At 30.6% G+C, this 22,385-nt stretch overlaps 3 protein-coding genes and 1 long non-coding RNA gene across 8 annotated transcripts; 1 reads left to right on the top strand and 3 right to left on the bottom strand.

Moving 5' to 3' along the window:
- Positions 1-1,072: 1,072 nt before the first annotated feature.
- On the top strand, positions 1,073-5,570 carry LOC135119527 (uncharacterized). Of its 5 annotated transcripts, none has more exons than XM_064043943.1 (14): positions 1,073-1,143; positions 1,193-1,349; positions 1,412-1,519; positions 1,615-1,698; positions 1,759-1,801; positions 2,418-2,494; positions 2,558-2,618; positions 2,719-2,795; positions 3,841-3,875; positions 4,002-4,041; positions 4,105-4,192; positions 4,334-4,594; positions 4,948-5,062; positions 5,363-5,570. In XM_064043943.1, the coding sequence occupies exons 2-13, from the start codon at positions 1,203-1,205 to the stop codon at positions 5,055-5,057; spliced, it is 1,131 nt and encodes a 376-aa protein (XP_063900013.1). In that variant the 5' UTR covers positions 1,073-1,143; positions 1,193-1,202; the 3' UTR covers positions 5,058-5,062; positions 5,363-5,570. The 5 variants fall into 5 exon arrangements, with proteins under 5 accessions (XP_063900013.1, XP_063900014.1, XP_063900012.1 ...); XM_064043944.1 differs by having other exon boundaries at positions 5,430-5,503; XM_064043942.1 differs by having other exon boundaries at positions 1,127-1,143; positions 1,196-1,349; positions 5,363-5,488.
- Positions 5,530-8,518, bottom strand: LOC135119526 (ATPase WRNIP1-like). The gene is made up of 17 exons (XM_064043940.1): positions 8,342-8,518; positions 7,734-8,192; positions 7,590-7,679; positions 7,489-7,530; positions 7,299-7,431; positions 7,185-7,230; positions 7,089-7,135; positions 6,923-7,029; positions 6,816-6,856; positions 6,605-6,699; positions 6,457-6,541; positions 6,282-6,361; positions 6,184-6,225; positions 6,053-6,129; positions 5,845-5,949; positions 5,691-5,789; positions 5,530-5,621 (listed from the first exon to the last, which is right to left on the bottom strand). The coding sequence occupies exons 2-17, from the start codon at positions 8,095-8,097 to the stop codon at positions 5,530-5,532; spliced, it is 1,545 nt and encodes a 514-aa protein (XP_063900010.1). The 5' UTR covers positions 8,098-8,192; positions 8,342-8,518.
- Positions 8,519-11,918: 3,400 nt separating this feature from the next.
- On the bottom strand, positions 11,919-13,378 carry LOC135119509 (ubiquitin-conjugating enzyme E2 G2-like). The gene is made up of 7 exons (XM_064043913.1): positions 13,356-13,378; positions 13,240-13,294; positions 12,885-12,966; positions 12,641-12,759; positions 12,389-12,529; positions 12,132-12,169; positions 11,919-12,064 (listed from the first exon to the last, which is right to left on the bottom strand). Exons 2-7 carry the CDS (start codon positions 13,280-13,282, stop codon positions 11,987-11,989), a joined length of 501 nt encoding a protein of 166 aa, XP_063899983.1. The 5' UTR covers positions 13,283-13,294; positions 13,356-13,378; the 3' UTR covers positions 11,919-11,986.
- Positions 13,379-21,424: 8,046 nt separating this feature from the next.
- On the bottom strand, positions 21,425-22,287 carry LOC135119508 (uncharacterized). Its single transcript, XR_010278252.1, has 3 exons — positions 22,221-22,287; positions 21,750-21,845; positions 21,425-21,553 (listed from the first exon to the last, which is right to left on the bottom strand). It is a non-coding gene; the product is annotated as an uncharacterized LOC135119508 (long non-coding RNA).
- Between the last annotated feature and the right edge of the window lie 98 nt (positions 22,288-22,385).

Raw genomic sequence — 22,385 nt, 5'->3', positions numbered from 1 at the left:
ACACGCGCTTTAAAAGTTGATGTTGGTTACGTTTTTACAACTTATTACTAATAATTCATATCAAATAAGAAAAAGTTTTGGTAAACCTTCTATAATAAAAGTTTTTAATAACTTCAAAGTATGAAGTTCTACTTACAAAGAAACTGTACCGCAAAAAAGTTACGTGGCCCTTACAAAGTCTAGCCTTATCATAAAACGAACAGCAAAAGTTACTTTGCAAGATTTTCTCATTCAATAACTTGAGAATCGTTATAGCCGCTGTCTTCTATTGAATGTAAATTACTTCGGCGTTAATTATTCTATGGAGTTTCTTGGCGCTGCCTGCAGGATCATCTAGGCAGCTTGCCACGGTAAGAAAGCACTATTAAATAAAATTTTCTATCTTAGTCGGGTCTGGTAAAGCAGTAGCCTTTTCTTTATTTTGTTGGCAGCTGCTTAGAGTAATAAATTTTATTTCCAGCAAGTAATTATTTTTTAAGTGATTCTTATTTTAAGCTCACTTTAAATAGAAAACAGTGTCCCCGTTAGAAACTGTTGCTGCGAGTTAGTATTTTCCTGACTTTTTTTTATAACAGTTATAAAAAGACCTAAATATTATAATTTTTTTTAGTACAGTTAACGTCCGTCGATTGTAAGACTGGGGCTAAAACAATTTATTCTTGGGTTTAAAAAAACTTACTATGTACACAGCTGTTAAGTTTGTAACAAAATCTAAACACTTAAAACGAATACTCTACCTCATAAAAAGGCTCAAGAAGTCACCAATATTATATTTATAAAACAAGTCTAGCGTTTGAGATCAACCGTAATTATAAGTAACTTCTATAAACTATACGTACATTCACTGTGCAACTTTTGACTTCGACTTAATAGTAAAAGCTAACTCTACTTTCTTTTTTTTGCCTTTAAATTAAAAATAATAATTAATTATTATTAGAACATTATAGGTAAAAAATAAATTAATTTAATATTGCTAATCTTGCCTGGTTAGCGGACATTAGTTTCTGAGTGGCAGGTATCTCTACTTGGTTTAAAAAATGGCTAAAACCGTTTCTCCAGTTAATCTGTTGGTGGTAAGCAATACTTCTTTACTCCTCACAAGAGAGTAGTGGATCAAAAGCTTGAGGGGCAAGGGGATTTATTGTATTAATTCTTTAGCGCTATGGGCAACCTTTAAAGTTAATCTTTGTAGAAGTATTTAAATGGCTTTCATCTTCAACTGGCCTCAGTTTTCGGAAGAAACGCTCTCTTTAGCTAAACTGTCTTTAGCAGAAGCGATTAATTCCGGTGAAAAGCCCGATAACGTTGTAGGAGAAATTGTCGTTAGCGACGTTAACTTTGGAGTTATCGTACTATTTCTATTTGTCTTTTAAATTCTATCTTTTAAGAACCGTTGAACAATTTAACCAAGCCGCCCTACCTTGAATTACTGGAAATATGTGAAATTTCTATTAATCGCTTTAGGGGCCTTTTCAAAGTACAGTATGATGGTGATTTCCATTTAGAACTAACTTTAAAAGTTAGTATATTTAATAAATTTATCTAAAGAACAATTTTATAATTTTTTTAGTAAAAAAAGGTTTAAATACAGTAAATTTTTTATACCAATTAAAGGTTCAAGTAAATCCCGTGAAAGCCGAACACAATAAACCGCGAAGTATAAGAAAAGTGGGCATATTAGCTGCCAATAAGCCTTTGGTTTCTCCGACTTGTTATTTTCTTTTAAAACAAATAATAATAAAATAACGGTCTATAAAGATCTTGCCAGTCAAAGTTAAGTTGAGCTTTATACGTTTATCAGGTTTTTCCGCCACAATTAATATCGTTATTTATTCAATTTAAATTTATTAGAATAAATTTGTTTATATAATTAAACTTTATATATGTATAACGCAGAAAACGTCTCGTAAGTAAATGTAAATTATTTTGCTTTGTACAAAGTAAAAGCATTTATTTTTTAAGATCTTTTGCACTATGAACAAGAAGAATAAAAATCTTGCTTTTGCTTCGCCGAGTGAACAGTTTTAAAAAGAATATTAAGTTCTCTAGATTTTTTAATTAAAATTTTTTTACCTCTTTATACTTTAAAATCTACAAATATTAAACAATAATAGTTTTTTTAAAATCAACTTTCAATGATAATTCTAATATAATATTAAAATCTGCATAAGCATTAAAATTTTTTTAGAACAGTAGTTTTTTTTAAATCAACTTAATTTTTATTAATATAATATGTAATAAAAGCTTTAAAGTTTTGAAGCGGTTTTTAAATTTTGGTTTTTATAATTAAATTTTTTAAATGATAAACTCAAAGTTAGTAAGGCCATATTTAATGTTATACTATTATATGTTTTCTTTGTGTAATATTATAAAAAAGATCTTTTCACATTTTTATTTTGGGTTGTTACATTGTAAAGGCATCGCAATTTTGGAAATTGATGATGTGCGCGGCGTCATGCTTAATTTTAAATACGATCCTCTTGTGGGATTGAAAGTTACTCGATTTTTCTTTTAAAATTTAAAATGTTTTATAAACAAATTACTGTTTGGAATTAAGGTCAATACTTCTTTTGATAACGAACCGACCATATCGGAATTTTTATACAACTTGCTTAAAGGTTTGTAATTTATACTTTTTAACATTTTAAATGCAGTTTTCTTTTAATTTTTATTTTATTTATAATTTTTACACGCGTCATTAATTTTTTTAAAAAAAAGAAATGCTTAGAAGTTGGCTCCTGGAAGATCTCCCGGAGTTGGTCTATACTTTATCAAAGAAATCTTTACTAACTTTGGTTAGCAATCTAAATAGTTAAATAAGTAAAATCGCCTTTTTATGTTTTTAGTAAAAATTATTATAAAAGGATCTTCATTTATGGTATAGCGACTTGTTTTACGAACTTTATATAATTTTCGCTTTATTTTAAGTGTTTAGAAAATAAAAAATCTCACCAAATTTTTAGTAACCCCTTATATACCTCCTTTTTGTTTTTAATTTTTTCAATTAAGTTTACTAAAAAAAATCTAAAATTACATACTTTTTACAAAAGAAATTATTATTATTCTGCTCTGCATAAAAAAGTAGTAATTTACTAAATAATAAACTTTTATAAAATCGGAAGGAAAAGAATTAGTATTAATTATATAATTGTAAAGAAATTAAAACTTAATTATAAATATATTATATAAATTTCATAATGTAATATAAAAGATTTCAAGGATTTAAATTTTTCTGTAGTCGAACTTCATTTTTAGCTTGTTTTATAGAATATAAGTGTTCTTTTTGATTAAAAAGATCCAATTTATTTATAAGAAAAGGCTGCCTTCACTACTATTTTTTTATGTGTATTAATTTCTTTATAAGTATTTGTCTTTGTGCAACTTGAATATTTTTTAATAATTTCTTTATTTCTTCTTAACTGCTTTAATATTTTAAATACAAAAAGTTTTAGTTTTACGTTTTTCAAAGTTTTTTTTTTGAGCAACTAAAAAACTTTAAATTAATTTTATTTAAAAAACAATTGAATAAAAATTTGTATGTATTATATTATGCAAACGAAAATGTTTGTATCAATTATGCTTTCTTTATCAAAGTTCATTTTAAAAAAATTTTTTTTTGAAAGATAATATAATTTTAGTATTTAACTTTATAAAATATAAAGAATGAAAATAAAATCATAAACGTAAATTTTTATTTTAAATGTTTATATTATATATACAAATTCCTATATTTTTTATAAAGTGAGTATTCTTGATAAAATTGTTTTTACCACTTCTGTTAACTAATAATATTATATAACAATCTTGAGAGCACTATTAAATTTCACCTCCCTTTGTTAGGCTGAAGATACGAAGGAGAATTGTCTGCAGAGAAAGTAGAAAACCGCCTTCTATTAATCTTATCATAACCTTTTACTATACGCATATGATATATACACATAGCACATAGTGTTTTTTTATAAATACGTATTCTTTGTAAATTTCGTTGATACTTTATAAAGAAAAGGAGCCGATGCAGAAATTAAGAGTGACAATCTAGAAGTAATTATATTTAAATTTAAATTGGTATTTTGTAATATAAAAAGATTAATATGCTATTAACAGAAGCGAATTAAAGCTAATTTGACGCCTTATTTGCATACTAAGAAGTCAAAACACTCTCGTAAACGAAGATTTGAAAGAAAAATTGCAGGTTGTCTTTTGCGCTTATTTCTTCCTCGCAAAACTTTAGTAAATGTAATTCTAATTCACAATCTACTTCCCTTAAAAAAAAAGTAAAGCACTATAATTATAATGTTTGTAGATATTATTATTATTGCCACCTGTATTGCAGCGCTGCACGAATCGAACACCACGATGACTCTGCAGGCAGAACTCCCTATTAAGCTGCTGCAGAAAAGTTCGAATAGCGAAGACGAGGGAGCAGGCGGTGAACTTCACTCAGAAAAAATGCTGAAACGGCATAACAGTTGGGACGGATGCACGGAAAAGCGCGGAGATGCCGCGCTGGATTGCACAGTCGTCCGCAGGTGCCGGCCGGCAATAAGAGTAGGCGAGTTCAGAAAAAGATCTACAGAAAATTTGAAGTTTCGAGGTTTTTCGTATATCTCAATAAACTTCATAAAAGCGCTTACTAAATGCAAACTAATTATGTGTTTTCTTATATACACGTGTACAACTGGTTTTCAATAGCGGACTTATGTTTAAAAACTATATATATACAAACTTTATATAATTATACTAATAAAATGTCTTTGACTAAATTAAAAAAGTGTATACTTTTAAAAAGCTATAAAGATAATGAGTTTTGGAGAAAAAAAAACATACATTTCACCTTGCAGAAACAGATGAATATTTTTTTTCCTTTTACCAGTATCGCATTATATATTTAGTAACCCTATCGTACTTTCCAGTTATGAATTATAATCTCTATACAATTTAACGCAGGAACAGGGCTGTTAACGTGCCGAGTGCTGGGCAGAAGTTATAATCCCGTGTTTATAGAAACATTAACGCGGAGAACACAGCAACGCTCGAAAGCACCCGCGCAGGAATAAACTTTGTATTTATAGTACATATTTCAAAAGGACGTACTTTTCTTGTTAACTGTAACAAATTGCGGACTTTATAAAAAATAGTGAAGAGTCTTTGGAGAGCAAACTTTGCAACCCATTTTATTTGTAGTAAATAGCGTGTATTTATATCATGTGTCACTGATGCCATGTGCTACAATTAACGCATGCTTGTGTCACGTGACATCGCACATGTCAATTTTCATGGTTTTTTTGTTCTTAATTAAAAGTTAGTATTTCGTTTTTATGTATTTTTTTAACTTTTTTATTCGACTGATTATAATTCCTAGCACGTTTGCGACCATTTCTTAAAATTTTTAAAAAAATAACTACTACCATTACCACTCCACCCACTAGAGGAAGTGAATATTAATATATTACCAGAAATGAACCAACCCGGACAACAAATTTATTGATTAAAATATTGCGTTTAATTATAATTTTTGCGATTGAACCATCAAGCGAAAAAGTTGATATTTTGCAAAGATTCGGGTAAGTATATTTGTGATTTGCACAGTTCCTCTGGATAATCCGGATTGTACAGATAATCTTGACAATTCACGAGCAGAAAAAGAAAACATCAAACTTTCAAAAACTATTATGTAACCACCGCAAAACCTTTACTGCAGCCGATACTTTTATGAAGTTCGGTAGGAGCATTTCTTAAGTGCAGTGGGACGGGCGGGCATGGACAGTTTCTAACAAAGTCCGCCGCCTGAAAAAAAAAGAAATAAAAAAAAATCATTTAGATAGATCCATAAAAATCTTTCCTTCTCGTATGCCTTATACACCTCCACAGATTTTGGAGCTCTGGAAAGATAAACAACGCAGTGCGCTAGCATAACTTTGCACTCGGGCATCCCCACCATCTGCACAGCTAAAAAGTAAAAGCAATTTAAAAAAATTCAATAATTTAAAATTTATTAATTAGTTTTACTCAAAAAATAATTAAAAATTAAAAAAAAAATAAGATTCGAAACCTTGATAAGTGCTGCTGGCGAGCACAAGCGCTTGATTATCAGCTAAACCGACATCTTCGGTCGCCATTCGTAAAAGTCTTTAAACATTAATAAAATAGGCACCAAATTAATTTATTAAGAAAGTCAAAAACCTCCTTGCAATGTACAACGGATCTTCGCCAGCTTCCAACATCCTGATTATAATTAATTAAAAATAAATTATTATTATACTTAAGAAATAAATAAAAACCTTGCTAGCCAGTACAGACTTGCGTTGGCATCTGAGCCTCGCACGGATTTGTGCAAAGCAGAAATGCAATTGTAGTGTTCCTCATAAAATAATTACTTTTATTAAGATATTCAGTTTTTTAAAAAATAAAAAATATTTTTTATAAAAAGAAACTGAAGCGAAGAGAGTAGAAAACCTCGCCGTGGGAATCATAGAGAAGATGTGCTTTCTGAATGGCTTCTTTTACGAGTTCAATAGTAATAATTTTTGGGTTTTCAATTCTTAAAAATCAAATTTATATCATGAAAGTCTAAAAAATTTACAAAGTAAACGGATCAACGAACGAAGTCTTCGTTTCTACGAGCGTTTTTGCAAGTTCCAGCATATTCAAGGAGGCCCGAGCATCGCCATCACCCTGAAAGGCTATAAATTCTAAAGCCTACAAAGGTTATGAAAGTACTGTAATCCTTACTGATATAAGAAATTCAAATTCACATAAAAGTTTTATAAACAAATCTTACAGTTCAAGAAGTACTTAATTTTAAAAAAATTGACCTTGTCATCAATTTGAATTGGGAGTAAGCCGTCAGCAAGATCTAAAGCAATAAGTGGTTCAGGAAAGCAGATAAATAAATAAAATTTGAACTATATATAAAAGCCACCTTCAGACTCCAACTGTACCGCTCGCTTTATTATACATATTAACTCTTCATTATTTAGTTTTTCTAAGGTAAAAACTCGGCATCGGCTTAGTAAAGCGGAGTTTATTCTGGCATAAAAAATGAGTTAGACTCTGAAAAGCGACTGTAACAAAAAACACTTAAAAACCGGAAAGACGGGCACTCGGTGGTTGCTCCCACTAAAATAATTTCTCCCTAAAGAATTAAGATTTACTGAAAGAAAGCTTAATGTTAGGGACTAAACCGATTCCACAGAAGCCAAAAGAGAATCTTGTTGAGCTTTGTTAAATCTTAAAATAAGAAACTTATTAGTTTTTTTTTTTTTTGAAATGTTTTGTAAACAGTAAAAATTTCAAACCTATGAATTTCATCAATAAACAAGATGGTACTTCTTCTTGAAAGGTTTTTTAAATTTTTAGCTTTTAATAAACCTTTACGGATTTCGTTTACTCCTTCTTCAATCGGATTAAAAGCCCAAAAATGGTAATTAACTATGCATACCGAATTTTTAAATAAAATTTCATTAAGAAAAAGAGGTATATTAATACAAATTCTAGGAAGCAGTCGTGCTATAGTTGTCTTTCCGACGCCTAAATCCATGAATATAGCGCGTAATAGAAGAGTATGACCAAAATTTATATAAAAATACCAGGAGGCCCCCACAAAATTATGGAAGGTAGTTGAGAATTTTCTAAACTTACAAGCTTTGTTAAAGTCTTTACCAAGTTCTCTTGGCCTACTACTTTATCAATAGTAACAGGTCTACATTTCTCTGCTAAGGGTCTGTATTTACCATAATTAAGGTTATTGACATTTTTGAAGTTATCTAAATTATTAGTATTGTTAATATTAGCATTGTCGGCAATACTTCCTTTGATTGCCTCAGGTATTTTGTCCAAGTCATACCCACTGTTAACAATATTATTCCGCAAGGAGTTCTGAGCAACCTTGTATGAACTTTTTTCGTTGTAAACTTTTATTTTTATTTGTTTTCTGTTTGCAAAGTCTCTTAGGGTTTTGCTATTAGTTGAGCATAGTTCAGAGGGGGCCAAAGTGCCACAACCAAGATCAAGATGTCTATTTATTTGAGATAGTTTCAATCTTTTTGAACACGCAGGACAAGTAACATCCGAGTTGTCATCGGAATAATTTTTCATTAATAGTTTTAAAATTCTAACGCCCCTTTTTTACAATGTTAGCGACAAATTTTAGTAGAGCCACTAAACTTGTCTATTGGTTGGGGTGCGTGCGTCTAAACGGAATTGCAGTACCAAAATAAAAAAATTAAGTAGAATCCAAATATAAATGAACAAAGAAATATAATTATAAATTTAAATATATAGATCTTTTAATTAAGCATTCTAATTAAGTAAATATATATTGCCCTTCAATAAAAATTACTTAGAAAAAGCCTATATATTAATGAGGAAGGTTTCACTCTTGCTAATCAGCTCAATAAAGTTTTAATTGGTTTCAACTGCAAATCTTTTCACGGATAATAAATGTTTTTTTGTGGCCCAGGATTTTTAGATAAGCAGCTTAAGACTAAAATAGAGTTTATCGTTTGGTTTTGTTGAAAACAAGTACATAACCTCGAAGACCGGAGATAAGAGCCGCGTTAAAGGGGATCGAACGCACGACAGTGACTATATATCCACTATGATCTAGCATGCGCCCTTACCTTTATTTTCTTAGATCGCATCAATTTTTTTTTAGTTGGACCAATGCTTCTTCTGAATCGTCCATTATTACATTTGCATTTTTAGCATGTAAACAGCCACTTATGTTTCATCATGTAATATAAGGATCTAATTTTGTTACCTTTTTACTAAAAGTGCCTTTCGCTTACTCCTATTTTGGTCCCTTTTAATTTACTGTTTCCAGTTTTGTTTTTTCTGTTTTAAGCTCTTATTTATACATTCTATTCTCGCCTGTCTGCCATAACTCCAATCTGATCTTTGTTGTGTTTTTATCTAATTGGTTTACTTTTTTGATACTACCTTTGCTTTCAAAGAGTTAAATTCTGAGTGCTTACTGTCATCTTCTACTTTTGGCTTATGAATTACGTTTACAACTTCTGCTAGAGCCTTCTGTTAATACTGTTGACGGTTACCATATTTACTAATCATGGTCACCGATAACTAACTTTAGAAAACAGCACAATATTAGGAGTTTACGCGACATCTAATTTTAGTTGCAAAGAAGCCCTCGGCGTTGATTTTTGCGATTTTTTTTAAAGCGAATGTGCTGTATGATTTTAACTACTTTATAATTCCAACTAACAATTGGTCCCTTTTTCCAATACTGGTACACTCTCAAAGAAAGATGCGTATTTTTCTGGTTAGTGAATACTTACCTAGACAAAGTAAAAGCATACATTACATATTTTGGAGTGAGATAGCGCAGGTTTTTATCAGTACCACAGGTCAAGTTTTAGATGCAAGAAGTTCATTAATTAAAAAAGATTTTTTTTGTTAAAAATAATATGGATAGACTAAAAAAGCCAATATTAACAAGCTTCATCAGGCCAAAAAATTTGTATACAATTTAAGTTTGCCATTATTATCGTAGTCGAAAGTATAACGGTGCACTACTAGGTCAGAAGTGTTTACGTGCAGGCTCGAGGCTATTTAATTAATAAATTAACAAATTTTTGGTCTTAAGTCTACCTTCCGCAAGAATTATTCAAAAGGATATCAAATTTCGTACGCCAGAAAGTGAGGCCATTCCTAAGGGAGCAGAAAATGTCCTCACACGGCTTATTAGAATAGATTAGAGTTTGTGGAGTGTTGCTATCACCTTAATAAACGTGAAATTACACGATAAAAACTTAGAAAAGGGAGAAGAACCATGAGATACGACGTAAGGGCCTCAAGACGATCTCTTTTTACCGTTAAAGAGGTTAAGCTTTAAAGTGAGTGAATTTAAATGGTAACCTAAACTAAAGAAGAGTTAATAAAAAACTGAGGATTGCATATTTATAAACTTATAGATGTTTTTATAATTATTACACAACAACTGTTACAGCGATGATTATTTTTTATGCACTGCCCTTGTTAAAAGGGTATCACCCATTCTCTAGCTTTATAAAAGCCTATTAATTAATAGAGTCTTGGCGTAGCGAGCGAGCTGTAAGCTTAAAACAGCTATAAAATCTCAGTGGTTTAAATATTTACTGTATGTATATAAAGCTTGTCTGTAAATGCGTCTAGAGTTTTCAGTCCTTCGGTACAGTCATTATAGCCCTCTGGAGAGCGTACACTGGTGGGCCTCGTGTTCCAACCTTTGTAGAAGACGGGAATTCAGATTAAGCGGTATGAGGTCTTGGTAAGAAAGCCGGTCGTAGTATCCCTCAAAAAGAAAAATGCGTGCAGCCCTTACAGTAAAGGAGGGATAAGTACGCTATACTTTTTACCAAATAATAGGAGAACCTTATAATAAAACGCGTAGTAGTAAAGATAAATCTATTTATTTAAGGGGGTTATCCCTTGTTATTCAAATCTTGATCTTGTTTCACCCTTGTAACCTTTAAAAAATTAGAGATGGTGACCTTTCTGTTCAACTTTTTTTGAGTAGAGTATGACTGAAGATAAATGCAGAAGTAGACTATCCATTTTAAAAGGATTGCCATAAATCCTTAACCTATAAGAAAAACTAGTCCATATCATAAACAATAGTTTTTGGAATAATATTGGGCTACTTTCTTAACCTAAATTTATGTCGTTTAATATTTATGACTCTTCTTTCCAGAATTACCATAATAAAATTTTTACTATTCTTTGACAGAAAATGCTTATTAAAAGCTTTAATTTTAGCCTGAAAAATCTCTGCATATCAATTTTGATTGGGGACAAAAATTAATTATCAAGTGGATTGAAAAGTTGCCTGCTTTTTGCCAGAAAAAAAGTACTTGAAGACTTAAACTTCTTTTCATATTAAATTTGCGGTAACTCCACTTATGAAAGTAAGTTAAAACACCGCTCAAGTGTCTTTAGAGTCGAAATATATAAATTTATTAAAACTCCTCTAAATAAGAACTTTTGTTTAGCTATTATGTTCTTTAGAAGTATAATATGAAATCCTATTCTTTTAAAAAAGATTCGGGGTGTCTACAAGTTACTTTTGTATAGAATACTGAGCCTTTGGTAAAATACATAAGAATAATATACTAGGAAAAAGTTTGTGACCAACTTATTGAGGATACCATGTTAAGGGATGTAGAAAATATTCTACATCAAAATAAAGATGATTTCACAAGCTTAAAGCTTAACAACTACATTATTCCTAGCAAAACTTAACAAATCTGCGGTTTTTAATATTTCTCATAGAATTAAGGAAATCCCTCTTACTCGTAAATTCTAACAGTAAATATTATTCTTAGAATTATAAATTATTTTATCGACTGTATTAAAACGTTAGCTTGAATAACAGAAAAGTTGCAGAGGAATAATCGAGGGGAAAAAAGTGTAATAACTTCTTAACAAGTTCTGAAGAACAAGAAATACCGAGAACAGAGGACTATTAAAAGATTTACTGGTAAGTGAAAATGCCTCGTACGCCTTATTGTAAGCTATGAAAGGTAATCTTTAAATGGTAGCAACTTTTATCTCAAGAGGAGCCATAAAAAATAAACTTTAAACGATTTGATGAGTTACTTTTTAACCTTTACATAAAAGAATTGAAACCCACAAATGAAAAGTGTAAATTTGCTTATAAAATTAACTTTATGTCAATAGGAAATACCAAATATACTGTAACAAAACCAAAGTAACTACTTTTGCCCCGCAAAATATAATTTATAAAAAATTTAAATAATTAACTTAGCAATAACTTTAACTAAAAGGAATATAGTATATACTATAATCGGTCTAATTTGACCCTATGCGTTGATGCCGCAAATTTTTAAAAAGTTTTTATTAATTTACTTTAGATGATGCATATATTATACAGGGTCTAAACTATCTTAAACCGTTGAATTATAAACTTGCGTAAAAATTTAATACTAAATTACTTCGCTATAAATTTATATAAGGGAAGAGATATGCATTATATAAGGTCCAAACTTGCCCTCACCGTTAGATCGGCAATCTTATTAAAAGCCTCTCTATCTTCTCGCCATTTCTTCTATAGTGTTGTAAAATTAATTAAAAAGCTCCAGCAAAAGTCAATAAAGTGGGCTAAAAGTGCTTACGGAGGCCTCGAGATTAGCGCCACTTTCATCGTTAGGCTCTGCGGTTAGCAAAAAGTAAAAGTCATATAGTTTTAACTCACCTTTATTTTGAAACAGTTTAGGCTACTATAAAAAACCCAAAGTATCACTTTGCTTAAGCAAGGAAGCAATAAAAAATTAAATTTTAAGATGTTTCTATTGCACCCAAAGACCAAACCCACCGACAAATTATGTAAAAATAAATTAAGAATTTTAAAGGATTATTTAAGTTAAAAAACCTGAAAGCATACTTATTACCGAAAGCAAAATCTTTTCCACTGACTGAACCGGTGACCACCGCTCGCAACTCAGTTCATACCCTAAAGGATCCTCTCCAGGTGGATGCAGAATTGAGATGCACACACGACCGTCAGAGTAAACTAATAATAATATTAAGAGTAAAAATTATTCCTATTACTTTAGTTATAATAAAAAAAAATAAAACTTCAAAAACTAAAAGAAAAAAAAAAATTAAACTATAACAGCCAAACTGTTTGGATGAAACATAGGAGATATAAATCGCATTTGGGGAGGTTGATGAGGGTAGTCTCGAGGAAAAGTTAAAGTTGCGCAGAATACTCCATCTTCGTATGGAGATCCAGGGGGGCCGCTGAATTATAGTTTAAAAGCGGTGAAAGTAAACTGAAATGAAAAAGTTTTCATTACAAAAACTAATAAATAGTAACTTTATTAACTATAAAACTTAGAAACTAATATAACGTTATAAGAATTTACGAGATGACCGCCTCCCACTCAAAAAAGTTATTTTCACTAATGGGAGCAGCTAATACGCCATCGGGAGGATTTTTTAGAAGACCTAAGCAATGGTTATAGGCAATGAGAAGTGTTTGAAAAGCCAAAAAAAATTATTATTTTTTTTTAAAAAAAAGCAAGATAATAAATAACAATAACTAAATTTTTATTACGGTTTAAGTAAAAGTCCAAAACCTGACTAAAATACATTTGTTAATAAGTCAAATATGATTAGAAGAAAATGAATTAAGAAAAAACAGGTTAAAGTCTTAAAATTAGTTTAAAAAGATAGTTTTGTATAACATTGCCAAAAAATAATAATACAAAACAAAAACACCTTCATACTCCTTTATGAGACGTTTTAAAGCCGTGCCACTCATAAAGCAAAAGGACTAACAAAGGAAAGCAATATAAGTGGATTGTCAAGTTATACAAGGTCATAAGGACACTAACGGTCTTAGGTTTTTTCTAGTATTCCAGACCTTTGTTACGATAAGTTTTGTTTTTCCAGCGAACATAAGTAACATAACATAATACACCCATAATATGGCTTCCATTGTGTATCATGTTACATTATTAGCTTTTTATATAATAGGCTCTCGTTAATAGAGTGGTTTCTTGTAAAAGGCTAAGAAGCAGTTTCTACTGTTTGTAGTGTCTTCTGATCAAGAAAGTAGAGTATTGAAAGTTTTAAAAACCTAATTACAAAACTGTGCTCGGGTATCACTCGACCTATTAAAATTAAAATGGTGTAAATTAGATAAATAACGGAGATTGGAAACATTTTCTTTTGCTGACACTTTTTTAATTCTAACCTGTGGATCCTAAAACTTTTGGATTAAGATCTGAACCACAATTACTAAAGCTAAATAAGTTTTATAACTGTTTAGATACTTAGGTTATCTTTGAGATTATTCCAGTGACCCTTAGTCGCTAGTTTTTTTCTAATTTGTCTGTGTTTTTTTTTGTTCTTTGTTCAAATAGCTGGTGAAAGATTGCTTAGCACAAAATTGCAAAAAGGACCTTTTTCTTAAATTTACATCTCTAGCACACACATGGTTTCTTACCATTGAAACCGGAGTCTAATTATACTGATCTTATAAAAATAAGAGTGCCAGTAACTTAAACTCTGAAGATGGTAATATAAAAAAACATTAATTATATGAACTCTAGTTTAAATACAACTAGAAGGGACTAATCGCTATAATAAAATAGTAAAAATAAGACAAAACCATAGTAACTAAAGTAAAACAAGAAAAATAAGAGAGTAGAACTAAGACCGCAAAACTAAAACTTGGCGCGTAATGAGGACAATTTAGTTTGTTGAATTAGGCAAAGAGAAGCTGAAAGCCCAAAGAAAAAAACTTTGCTTTCTTAATTTTGTAAAGATAACATAGAGATACATTTATAATTATCAGCCTATATGGTTAACAACTTCAAAGTTTTTTTGGGTAAAATGTTCAAGTAAGTAAAATGGATTTTTGAAGGAATGAAGAGTTATTATTTAAAAAATACTTCGTATTTAGGTCGGTTTTTTTCAATGAAATTAATAAAAATTAAAATGGAGACAAAAGTATCGTGAATCGTCTAATAAAGTGGTCGGTTACTTGAATTTTTTGCTTGACTCCAACTTAAACGCTGCAAAAAACAACGCTCATGAAAACTTTTGCTTAATAAACGTTTTTACGGAGGCTCGTAAATAATATTTTTAAATAATATCTTGCTTCAATTATATATAATTTTAAGATCAATTAAAGGTTGAAAATTAGTTTTATTAAATTAAATCGCAAAATTAAGGTGTGGTTGCCTTCGATTGTAATGAAAATAATTATAATTTAAAGTTAACCAACTTAAAATCTCTTTAAAACTTAATCTTTCTATCAACATCAATGTCTATTTAGAACAAACAAAACGTTAGAGAGGTTTTCAAAAGCCTATAGTATATGTAATTTATAAACATTGTGTATCATTATTAATATTCTCTTTTTTATATATAACTCTATATATGCACGCATATAAACTAAGAAAAAACCTCTCTTATAAAGCTATAAGGGTCAAAAAGTAAATACTTTAATCATGAAAACTAAATGTTTAGCATAAAAAACGCAAGGAAGGTTTTACAATTTCAGTCTCGATTTGTGAACTAATAGGAGGTGTACACCACTACTCAGCAGGGAGCGAGACTTGTCTCTGGAGCTTCGTAATAGTATTTACGCGCAAGTCAATAGCCCAATTTGATTCCTTTTTTTGTGAGCCCCCACTTGCTGGTCTTGGTAATCACGTGTAAATTTGATATGGGTAATACTGCTGGGGCCTGTGCCTACTATGCGACTAAGTTTTTATTAAAACCAGCTTGCTCAAGTTTAGACAGACAGTGAGTAGGTTTGCTATAACTTTTAAATTTAAAATACTTTTGTAATTACTAGCCTGATACGTACAGAAGTCAAAAGTTAGGACATTCGAAGCTAGCACTTCGTATGGGCCCAGGGCTATAACGGATAAAAGTAATAGTATTTGGAACGAGAAAATTATAAGAAAACAACCACAAATCGTATTTTATTTTTTTTTAGTATTAAAGAGTTCACCTTTTAAAAAAGTTTATAATTGTTCCCGATTCCTCACTTGCTCACGTGGATTTGCATATTAGATCTTCGCCAATTGAACTCGTGCGGTAAACATTCCGCCAAAACCGCCACCGGGGTAAGGCGGCCACAAACCCGAGGTGCCCCCTAAGCCTCCGCCAACAAAAATGCCAGCAAGGCCACCCCTGCTATCACTTCCTCATATAAAGGAATCCTATAAAAGGGGGATAATGTTTTCTATAACAGATCAGCTATACTTACATAAATTTATTAAAATAATATTGTATGTCATAAAATGGTTTAGCTCGTACAGCTCATTTGTTATAAAAGTAATCACACAAATTTACCCTGATCCTTTTTTTTTGCAACACATCGCTTTGTAATTTTTGTTATCTTTTAAATTATTTCATAAATCAATATACAATAGGACGCCCTTCTGTTCCCTTGCTAAAGTTTAACATTATTTCACTTTTAGCTTACTCAGGGGGCGAACAGTCAGCCGAGTTAGCTTATATTAACATTAAGGCCTATTAAATCTGTGCTCACTCTCAGCTGCAGCGGTGAACTCCTTTTCGGTAATTTTTGCTGTTTAGACATCTTTGAAGCAACCAACTACCGATTTACTGGAAACAAAGCATAAAATTATAAGCGTGAATCATATAAAAGCCTGAAAGTAACTTAATAGTAGGATTTGATCATTATTCGCTCTAGCAGATAATAACTGTATATACGGGCAAGCTATTTTTAAAAATACATGTAGTCAATTCGTATGCACTTACTTTTGAATGAAGAACATAACTGAATATCCTTACTTTACCTAGTTACCTTTTAGGTATCAAAGGTTACTTCGTATCGTATCAATAACAGTGGATCACAATTTTTTAGCTACTTCACAAGCTCAGGATGTCTTATCATAAAAAATATTAAAAAAAAACCTATTTACATACACACACTTTAGTAAAGCTTACATTAAAAGAGCAGCTGATAATAAGCCGATCTACAACACCATAATTCTTTTCTTTTCTCTTCGTTAGGGCTGTGGGGTGAGTTATTCCAGTCTTGGTTCTTTCGTTCAGTATTATTTTTCACGCCGTCCCTAATTAGTTCAATATGAGTCCGTCTATCAAAATATATATACCTTTTTTTATAAGCTAAGTTGCAAAATAAATTTAAAAATGATTAAAGAGTATAAAAAATTAAAGGGTAGAGGAAAATACTAAGTAAACAACTTTACTATTATTAATACCCAAGTAAATTAGAAAGATATTACTTCTTTCAATACTAACTTGTTAGCTCACATTAACGGTTTTATAGTTACCTGTAGGCAGTGAGGAAAAAACGTCTCAAAAGTTTAAAAAAAAAATATTTTTCTTGTACACTACTATTTAATTTGGACAAAGGTAAGTGACATTTATAAAAGTTAACAAGTTAGTACTTTTATGAATTCAATTATTAGCACACATGTTTTAAAATATAATTTAGTCTAATACTTTATAATTTGATGTGTAAGCTATTTTTAAGTAGCTTTTTGTTATTTATGTTATTTTATTTATAATACAGGAAGAGACAATTTTAAAAATTAACAAATAGTACATTTATAAATTTATTTATTAAAGTTTTCTAGTTCATCGCTATTTAATAAATAGTGTAAAAGTATGAAATTTGCTTCATTTTGAATTTATTTTAACTCTTTTTTATTATTTTATATATTTAGTTAAAAAATTTATTATTATAATATAATACTGTCTTTATTTTCAAGAATTATAATTAATACTATTTAACTTTTTTTTCATATATCTATAATAAGATATTTTCTATTTTATATAATAATACCAAAAATAAAATTTCTATTATATAGATATTATAATATTATAGATATAAATAATATAAGAAATTCTTTATAATTAATTATTTTATAAGTTTACATATGTATATAGTCTATCCCTACGATTTTAAAATTATTATAATTCGTCCATTTAATTGTTTAATAAAGATAACTTAAAGGTTGTTATTAAAGACTTAAACTAAAAGAATGGAGTGGAAGTAATCAAGTTATTTTATTTGGTAAAAGCATTTTCCGGAATCTAATATATATCGCTTGACTGCATTCAAAAATTTTACAACCCTTTTGGTTTTTGTCTTCTTTTCTTTTAGGATTTTATTGTATTCTCGGTGTAGTAGTTAATAAAATGCGAGAAACTTGGATCATTGGTTCTATGTTGACCTAAACTATAAGTCAAGTTAAGACGCTAAAGTAGAATTTTAAAAGTTTTGTGACTTTGTAAGTGACCTTGGCGACATTACGAATTTTGGTTCTGTATCGGAAAACTTTGTAGCTTCTCTTGAGTTTATAAGAAGAAACTCCTCAAATAACTAAATTTGCAGTTATTAACATGAGAATATTAAAATATTTATTATTATCAAAATTTTTGCTTAGACCTTCTATAGTGTAAATATACCGGCTGTCTTCCATAGTTACCGCACCAGGCAACCAAACGGCTTTAAAACCTCATTATTTGTTTCTGCAACAGTAACTTCTTGTAGAATTCATATCACCTAAAAAATATAACCTGGGGGTAGCATATAAATTAAGGTGTTTATTGCAGTCCCCAATAAACTGTATAGCTTCAAAGGTATACCCAAAACCATTCCATCAGTTTTAAGCCAACTAAAGGAGCTGATCGCTTAATCAAGTGTCGGTTAATGCGAGCGTATTATAGCAATTTATACTTGTATTATAATCTTTTACTCACCCCTACTTAGTTTCTGTCGTGCATTGTTCTTTAAAAGATAGCAGTTCCTTTCTGACCTTCAAATGATGTAAAATTAGAGCTTCAGGAATACTTCTTTGTTTGCTCCACAACCCATAACCACGTCATAAAATTGAGTGTAATAGTAGCGCAGGCTCCTCAATTATATTTATTTCCATTTTACTAGCATAGATCGGAATATGTCATTGACGGCATAATCCTTTATTTAGAAGCAGCGCACATCCAAAGAAGAGCTTAGTTTCTCTGGAAAAGAGATAAATATATCGTTTAATATGAATTCCGCATCCAGTTTCCTCAATATGTAAAATCATCTGCGCTTAGTACACCTTTTTTAGCAGCAAGTGCCGAAAGAAATACTTTCGTCTTTGTCAAAGAGTACCAATTTTTTTTTGGTGATGGTCACAGAATTCGTACAAAGAGGAAAATCAAGTTGTCAAACAGTACCGCACAATTTGGTGATCACAAATGGAGTATTAATAGTAAATACAATGTACCCCATTTACCTTTTTAGCTTCATGGAAGTAAACTCATTATTACAGTTAATAAACTCTAGATTTCTTAAGGCAACAGACCTAAGTTGTTGCCCGTGGCTTCGTTTATTTTGAAAAAGCCTATGGCAAACACTTTATATGTTTCAAACACTCCAGTGCAGATGGCTGCCAACCTGTGGTCATTAAACGAAAGTTTGATCGCTATTAAATGGTTATATAACTTGCCTATCTCCAAAAAGAAAGTCATCGTGTTTATACTAAAGAAAATTTGTTACGATGAAGAAGAGCTAAAGTACAATTTACACGCCCCCCCACCTTTATTTTTTGAGCAACGAAGTTCATCGCAGAAAAGAATAACCATATTATTGATAGCACTTTTTATACATAAATACTTACGTACTTTTGTAAATGTTCTAAATTACCTGACTTAATTAATTAACTTCGTAGACTTTGTATGCAAAACCAGTAAGCATATGTTCGTATTCTAGCTCATTTTATATTCTTTTTGCCTTAATTTTTCCGCTGGTCGGATAATACCTGCTTTTGCCAGGGTATGTTGTTCTCTTGAGGTGTATTTTAAAAAGTTTTTGGCAATTAAAAAAGTTCTGGAGATTGAGCACGATGCAAGTTATGCTACTTTTAGCACAATAAGGGTCAAGATTCACGTATGAATACAAGAACACTAATATCTCAATGGTAGGTAGCAATGGTCTTTGTTGTGTCCGTTTGCGTGAACTTCTAGAAGAAAAGTACGGAGTAATTATATTATTTTCAAAGCTATAAAAAACAATTAGTTTCAAAAACATGTACTGGCGGCTTTTTCAAATGATAGTGAATTCGTTAGCAAATACTTATCCCAATAAGGCTTACATATGTGTTTTATTAACAGCAGCTTTAACAAACTTAATAAAGGAAGGGATGCAAATGTGGGTATCTATTAGGGTGAGGGGGAAGTGTTCGAAAGCACAATACTATTTTAAAGATGGCAGGTCTGATGCTTCAGTTCATAAATTCTATATTCTCTAGGCTCTGGAATAGTATCATTAACTAGTAAATCAGCAAAGGAAAAGTAACTACTTCCTGATTAAGTTAATTTTAAAACAGTATTATTAACTAATATGTTTCGATATATAGCTTCGCTCCCTTAGTGATATACTGTACATTGAATATACTTCTTATGTTCATTAAAAAGAGTTTCTATTAGGATGGATATCATATAACGCTATTTGCCTCGATTCTAGGGGCTCTCAGACTAGCTTTATACTGATTCTAAACTATATGTATCTAACTCCTAGTGTTTAAATCTACGTATAACGCTCGAGTTGTACTATGGTTTGGATAGTATGATTCGGTACTATGCCTTAATGGTAACGGTAGCTTTTTGGCTATGACACTAATAATTCTTCTTTCCTGATAGTAGTTCGCACCGCCTTTCTTAGCATTGAGTATAGTGATTACTTCTCATAAAGAATACAGCTCTAGAGTAGTAGTGAGGAATGATTTAAATGGAATGGTATCATTTACTAGTAGCATAAGGAACGTTAGGCGTTCCTCATTCGAAAAACCGTGCTCTTTTCTCGTATTTAAAATGACTTTAGTGTAATAAATGAACGCAGTGACAGTTTGACTTCTTAGTAATAACGTTATTTTACTTTACAGAGAGGTTATTTTAACAATTTGGGTCTTAAAATCGACCATTAGAAGATAAAAGCTTTTATGGCCTTGTTACCGCGCGAGACTGCTCCTGCATGCATCTTACATGTTTCTTTTTTGATTTTAGTGCCGGGGTTGGTTCCGAATCTCTCTTCGGGCTGCGATCACAGAGATATAGCATCAGCCGTCTTTCAAAGACTGTTAAAAGGCTCTGTAGGGTGGCTATTAGCGGTAGCACTATGCAGCTCTGTATGTTGTTGTATTCGACCATTAGCTTTTATCTTTCATTCTAACTTGCTCGCTATTGTTCATGAAGTACACTCTTTAGTGGATCAAGAACTATCGTTTAGCGCACGAAAAAGATCGTGTCTGTATCAAACTCAAGTTTACCATGGCTAATATTTTTCAAAGCTCCTCGTGAGTTATGGTCTAAGGTTGCTAATTAGGGGCTATCCGGCGAAAGAAGGCGTGCAAATGTAGGCTCATTTACCGCGGGTCCTGTCACTTTCTACTATTCGGTGTTGTCATTGATGTTTCTGTGAACTCTTTGTCTTGTTTATCTAACTCATAGGAACGTAATACTAGTATCTGATTAGATATTTGAACTCCCTTATTACATTTAAACAAGGCAACCGAGATTATGGTGCCTTCCTGCGGAGTACTCTGACAGTACTTTTAGATTTTATTAATTCCATCAAGCATAAAACAACTCCTAGTATATAGATAAATTTCTAAAGCTGTAAAACTTAACAAACACGTCCTTGTGGATCACTAACATGAGGGATGGAGGTTTAATAAGCGCGTTGTGGTAAAATAAAAAATGAATTTAACTTTTACTTTTTACTACATAATTTTGCTAGCTAATGCATATCAGTTAAATGAGATCTAAATATAGGTTAAAGATATACGCACAGCCCACTAAAAATTAAAATTTATAGCTGCAAAACATAGTAAGAACCATCTTTATTTATTATATACACGTCAATAATGAGCGAGCACGCGACGGGCGCACAAAACTTTAAAACTCTGCACTCGCTCAGGAGAGGTAAATCTATTTAGAAAGTTCCAAATTTACTCTTCCCTCTATTAGTAATGATTCTGGGGCGTTAAAGTTTAATTGTCAGAACTACGCGAAGCGGAGGGAATTGAGTTAACTAAAAATAAAAAAAATATATTATTGTTTTAGTGCATAGTCAGAGAGTTTGTTTTTTATTATTATTATTCCCTTCTGGACTATTAAGGGTGTGACTGACTATTGTATCTAAGAAAATAATAGTTATTGAAACAAAAGAAATAAAAAAGGGCAATAACAGTAAAAAAAAATTTATAATATTTTATATTGACAATAACTTTCTGAGCCTTAAATCGAGTTTAACATCTTTGCTGACTGTTATATATTCCTATCTGTTAAATTGTTGGTACTAGTTCTGCATCCTTCAAATTATCCTTTTTTTTTTTAAAAATATTCTATAAAAAAGTAACATGTAAAATAGAATAATAAATAAAGTTAATTTAAAACTTTTTAAATTAAGTGCTGATGAAAAAAAAATTCTTTTAAACTTTCATATTAAATATTACTCTATAATAAGACAAAAAAGATATAATAATAACTCAAAATATTAGTAAGATAAATCCATGTAACTATATAATTTTTATGAAAAATAATATAAAATAATCATAAAGCTTTTTCTTAAGCTAGAGTAGGAACTTATTTTAAAACGAATGTCGAATTAAATTTATTATAGTTTCTTTTAGTTTATAATTACGGGACCTGATTATTTTATAATGAACAAAAAAGCAGTAAATTCTTTGCTTGACAACCTCAGCCGGCGAAGGAAGAAACTAAAAGTTTTTAGTATCTTGTTAAAGCAGTATATTAATTTTTTTTTTAATCTTAGCCTTCGCCCAAAGTCTTCAAGTTAAACTAGGTTATCCCTACTATTGTCAAAAAATGAGAACCAAAAAGAAAAAAGTAATGCTTACTGA

The sequence above is a fragment of the Zophobas morio genome, unplaced genomic scaffold, assembly GCF_036711695.1.
Source record: "Zophobas morio isolate AGI-343-1 ecotype UQ-CSIRO unplaced genomic scaffold, CSIRO_AGI_Zmor_V1 ptg000269l, whole genome shotgun sequence".
Classification (NCBI taxonomy): Eukaryota; Metazoa; Arthropoda; class Insecta; order Coleoptera; family Tenebrionidae; genus Zophobas; species Zophobas morio.
This window is presented reverse-complemented; position numbering and strand designations above follow the sequence as displayed.

What these genes read in the sequence shown, in the direction of transcription:
- LOC135119509 (XM_064043913.1), bottom strand. Translation starts at nt 13,282, where the DNA reads ATGAGTGGCACGGCTTTAAAACGTCTCATAAAGGAGTATGAAG. An exon ending in GAGTGGGAGGCGGTCATCTC is followed by an intron (nt 12,760 to 12,884) that starts GTAAATTCTTAT and finishes ACTATAATTCAG; the next exon opens with CGGCCCCCCTGGATCTCCAT. An exon ending in GGTAATAAGTATGCTTTCAG is followed by an intron (nt 12,170 to 12,388) that starts GTTTTTTAACTT and finishes TGCTAACCGCAG; the next exon opens with AGCCTAACGATGAAAGTGGC.
- LOC135119527 (XM_064043943.1), top strand. Translation starts at nt 1,203, where the DNA reads ATGGCTTTCATCTTCAACTGGCCTCAGTTTTCGGAAGAAACGCTCTCT. An exon ending in ATTTAGAACTAACTTTAAAA is followed by an intron (nt 1,520 to 1,614) that starts GTTAGTATATTT and finishes TACCAATTAAAG; the next exon opens with GTTCAAGTAAATCCCGTGAA. An exon ending in TAGCTGCCAATAAGCCTTTG is followed by an intron (nt 1,699 to 1,758) that starts GTTTCTCCGACT and finishes CGGTCTATAAAG; the next exon opens with ATCTTGCCAGTCAAAGTTAA.
- LOC135119526 (XM_064043940.1), bottom strand. Translation starts at nt 8,097, where the DNA reads ATGAAAAATTATTCCGATGACAACTCGGATGTTACTTGTCCTGCGTGT. An exon ending in AATTTTGTGGGGGCCTCCTG is followed by an intron (nt 7,531 to 7,589) that starts GTATTTTTATAT and finishes TCATGGATTTAG; the next exon opens with GCGTCGGAAAGACAACTATA. An exon ending in CTCGTAGAAACGAAGACTTC is followed by an intron (nt 6,542 to 6,604) that starts GTTCGTTGATCC and finishes TTGATTTTTAAG; the next exon opens with AATTGAAAACCCAAAAATTA.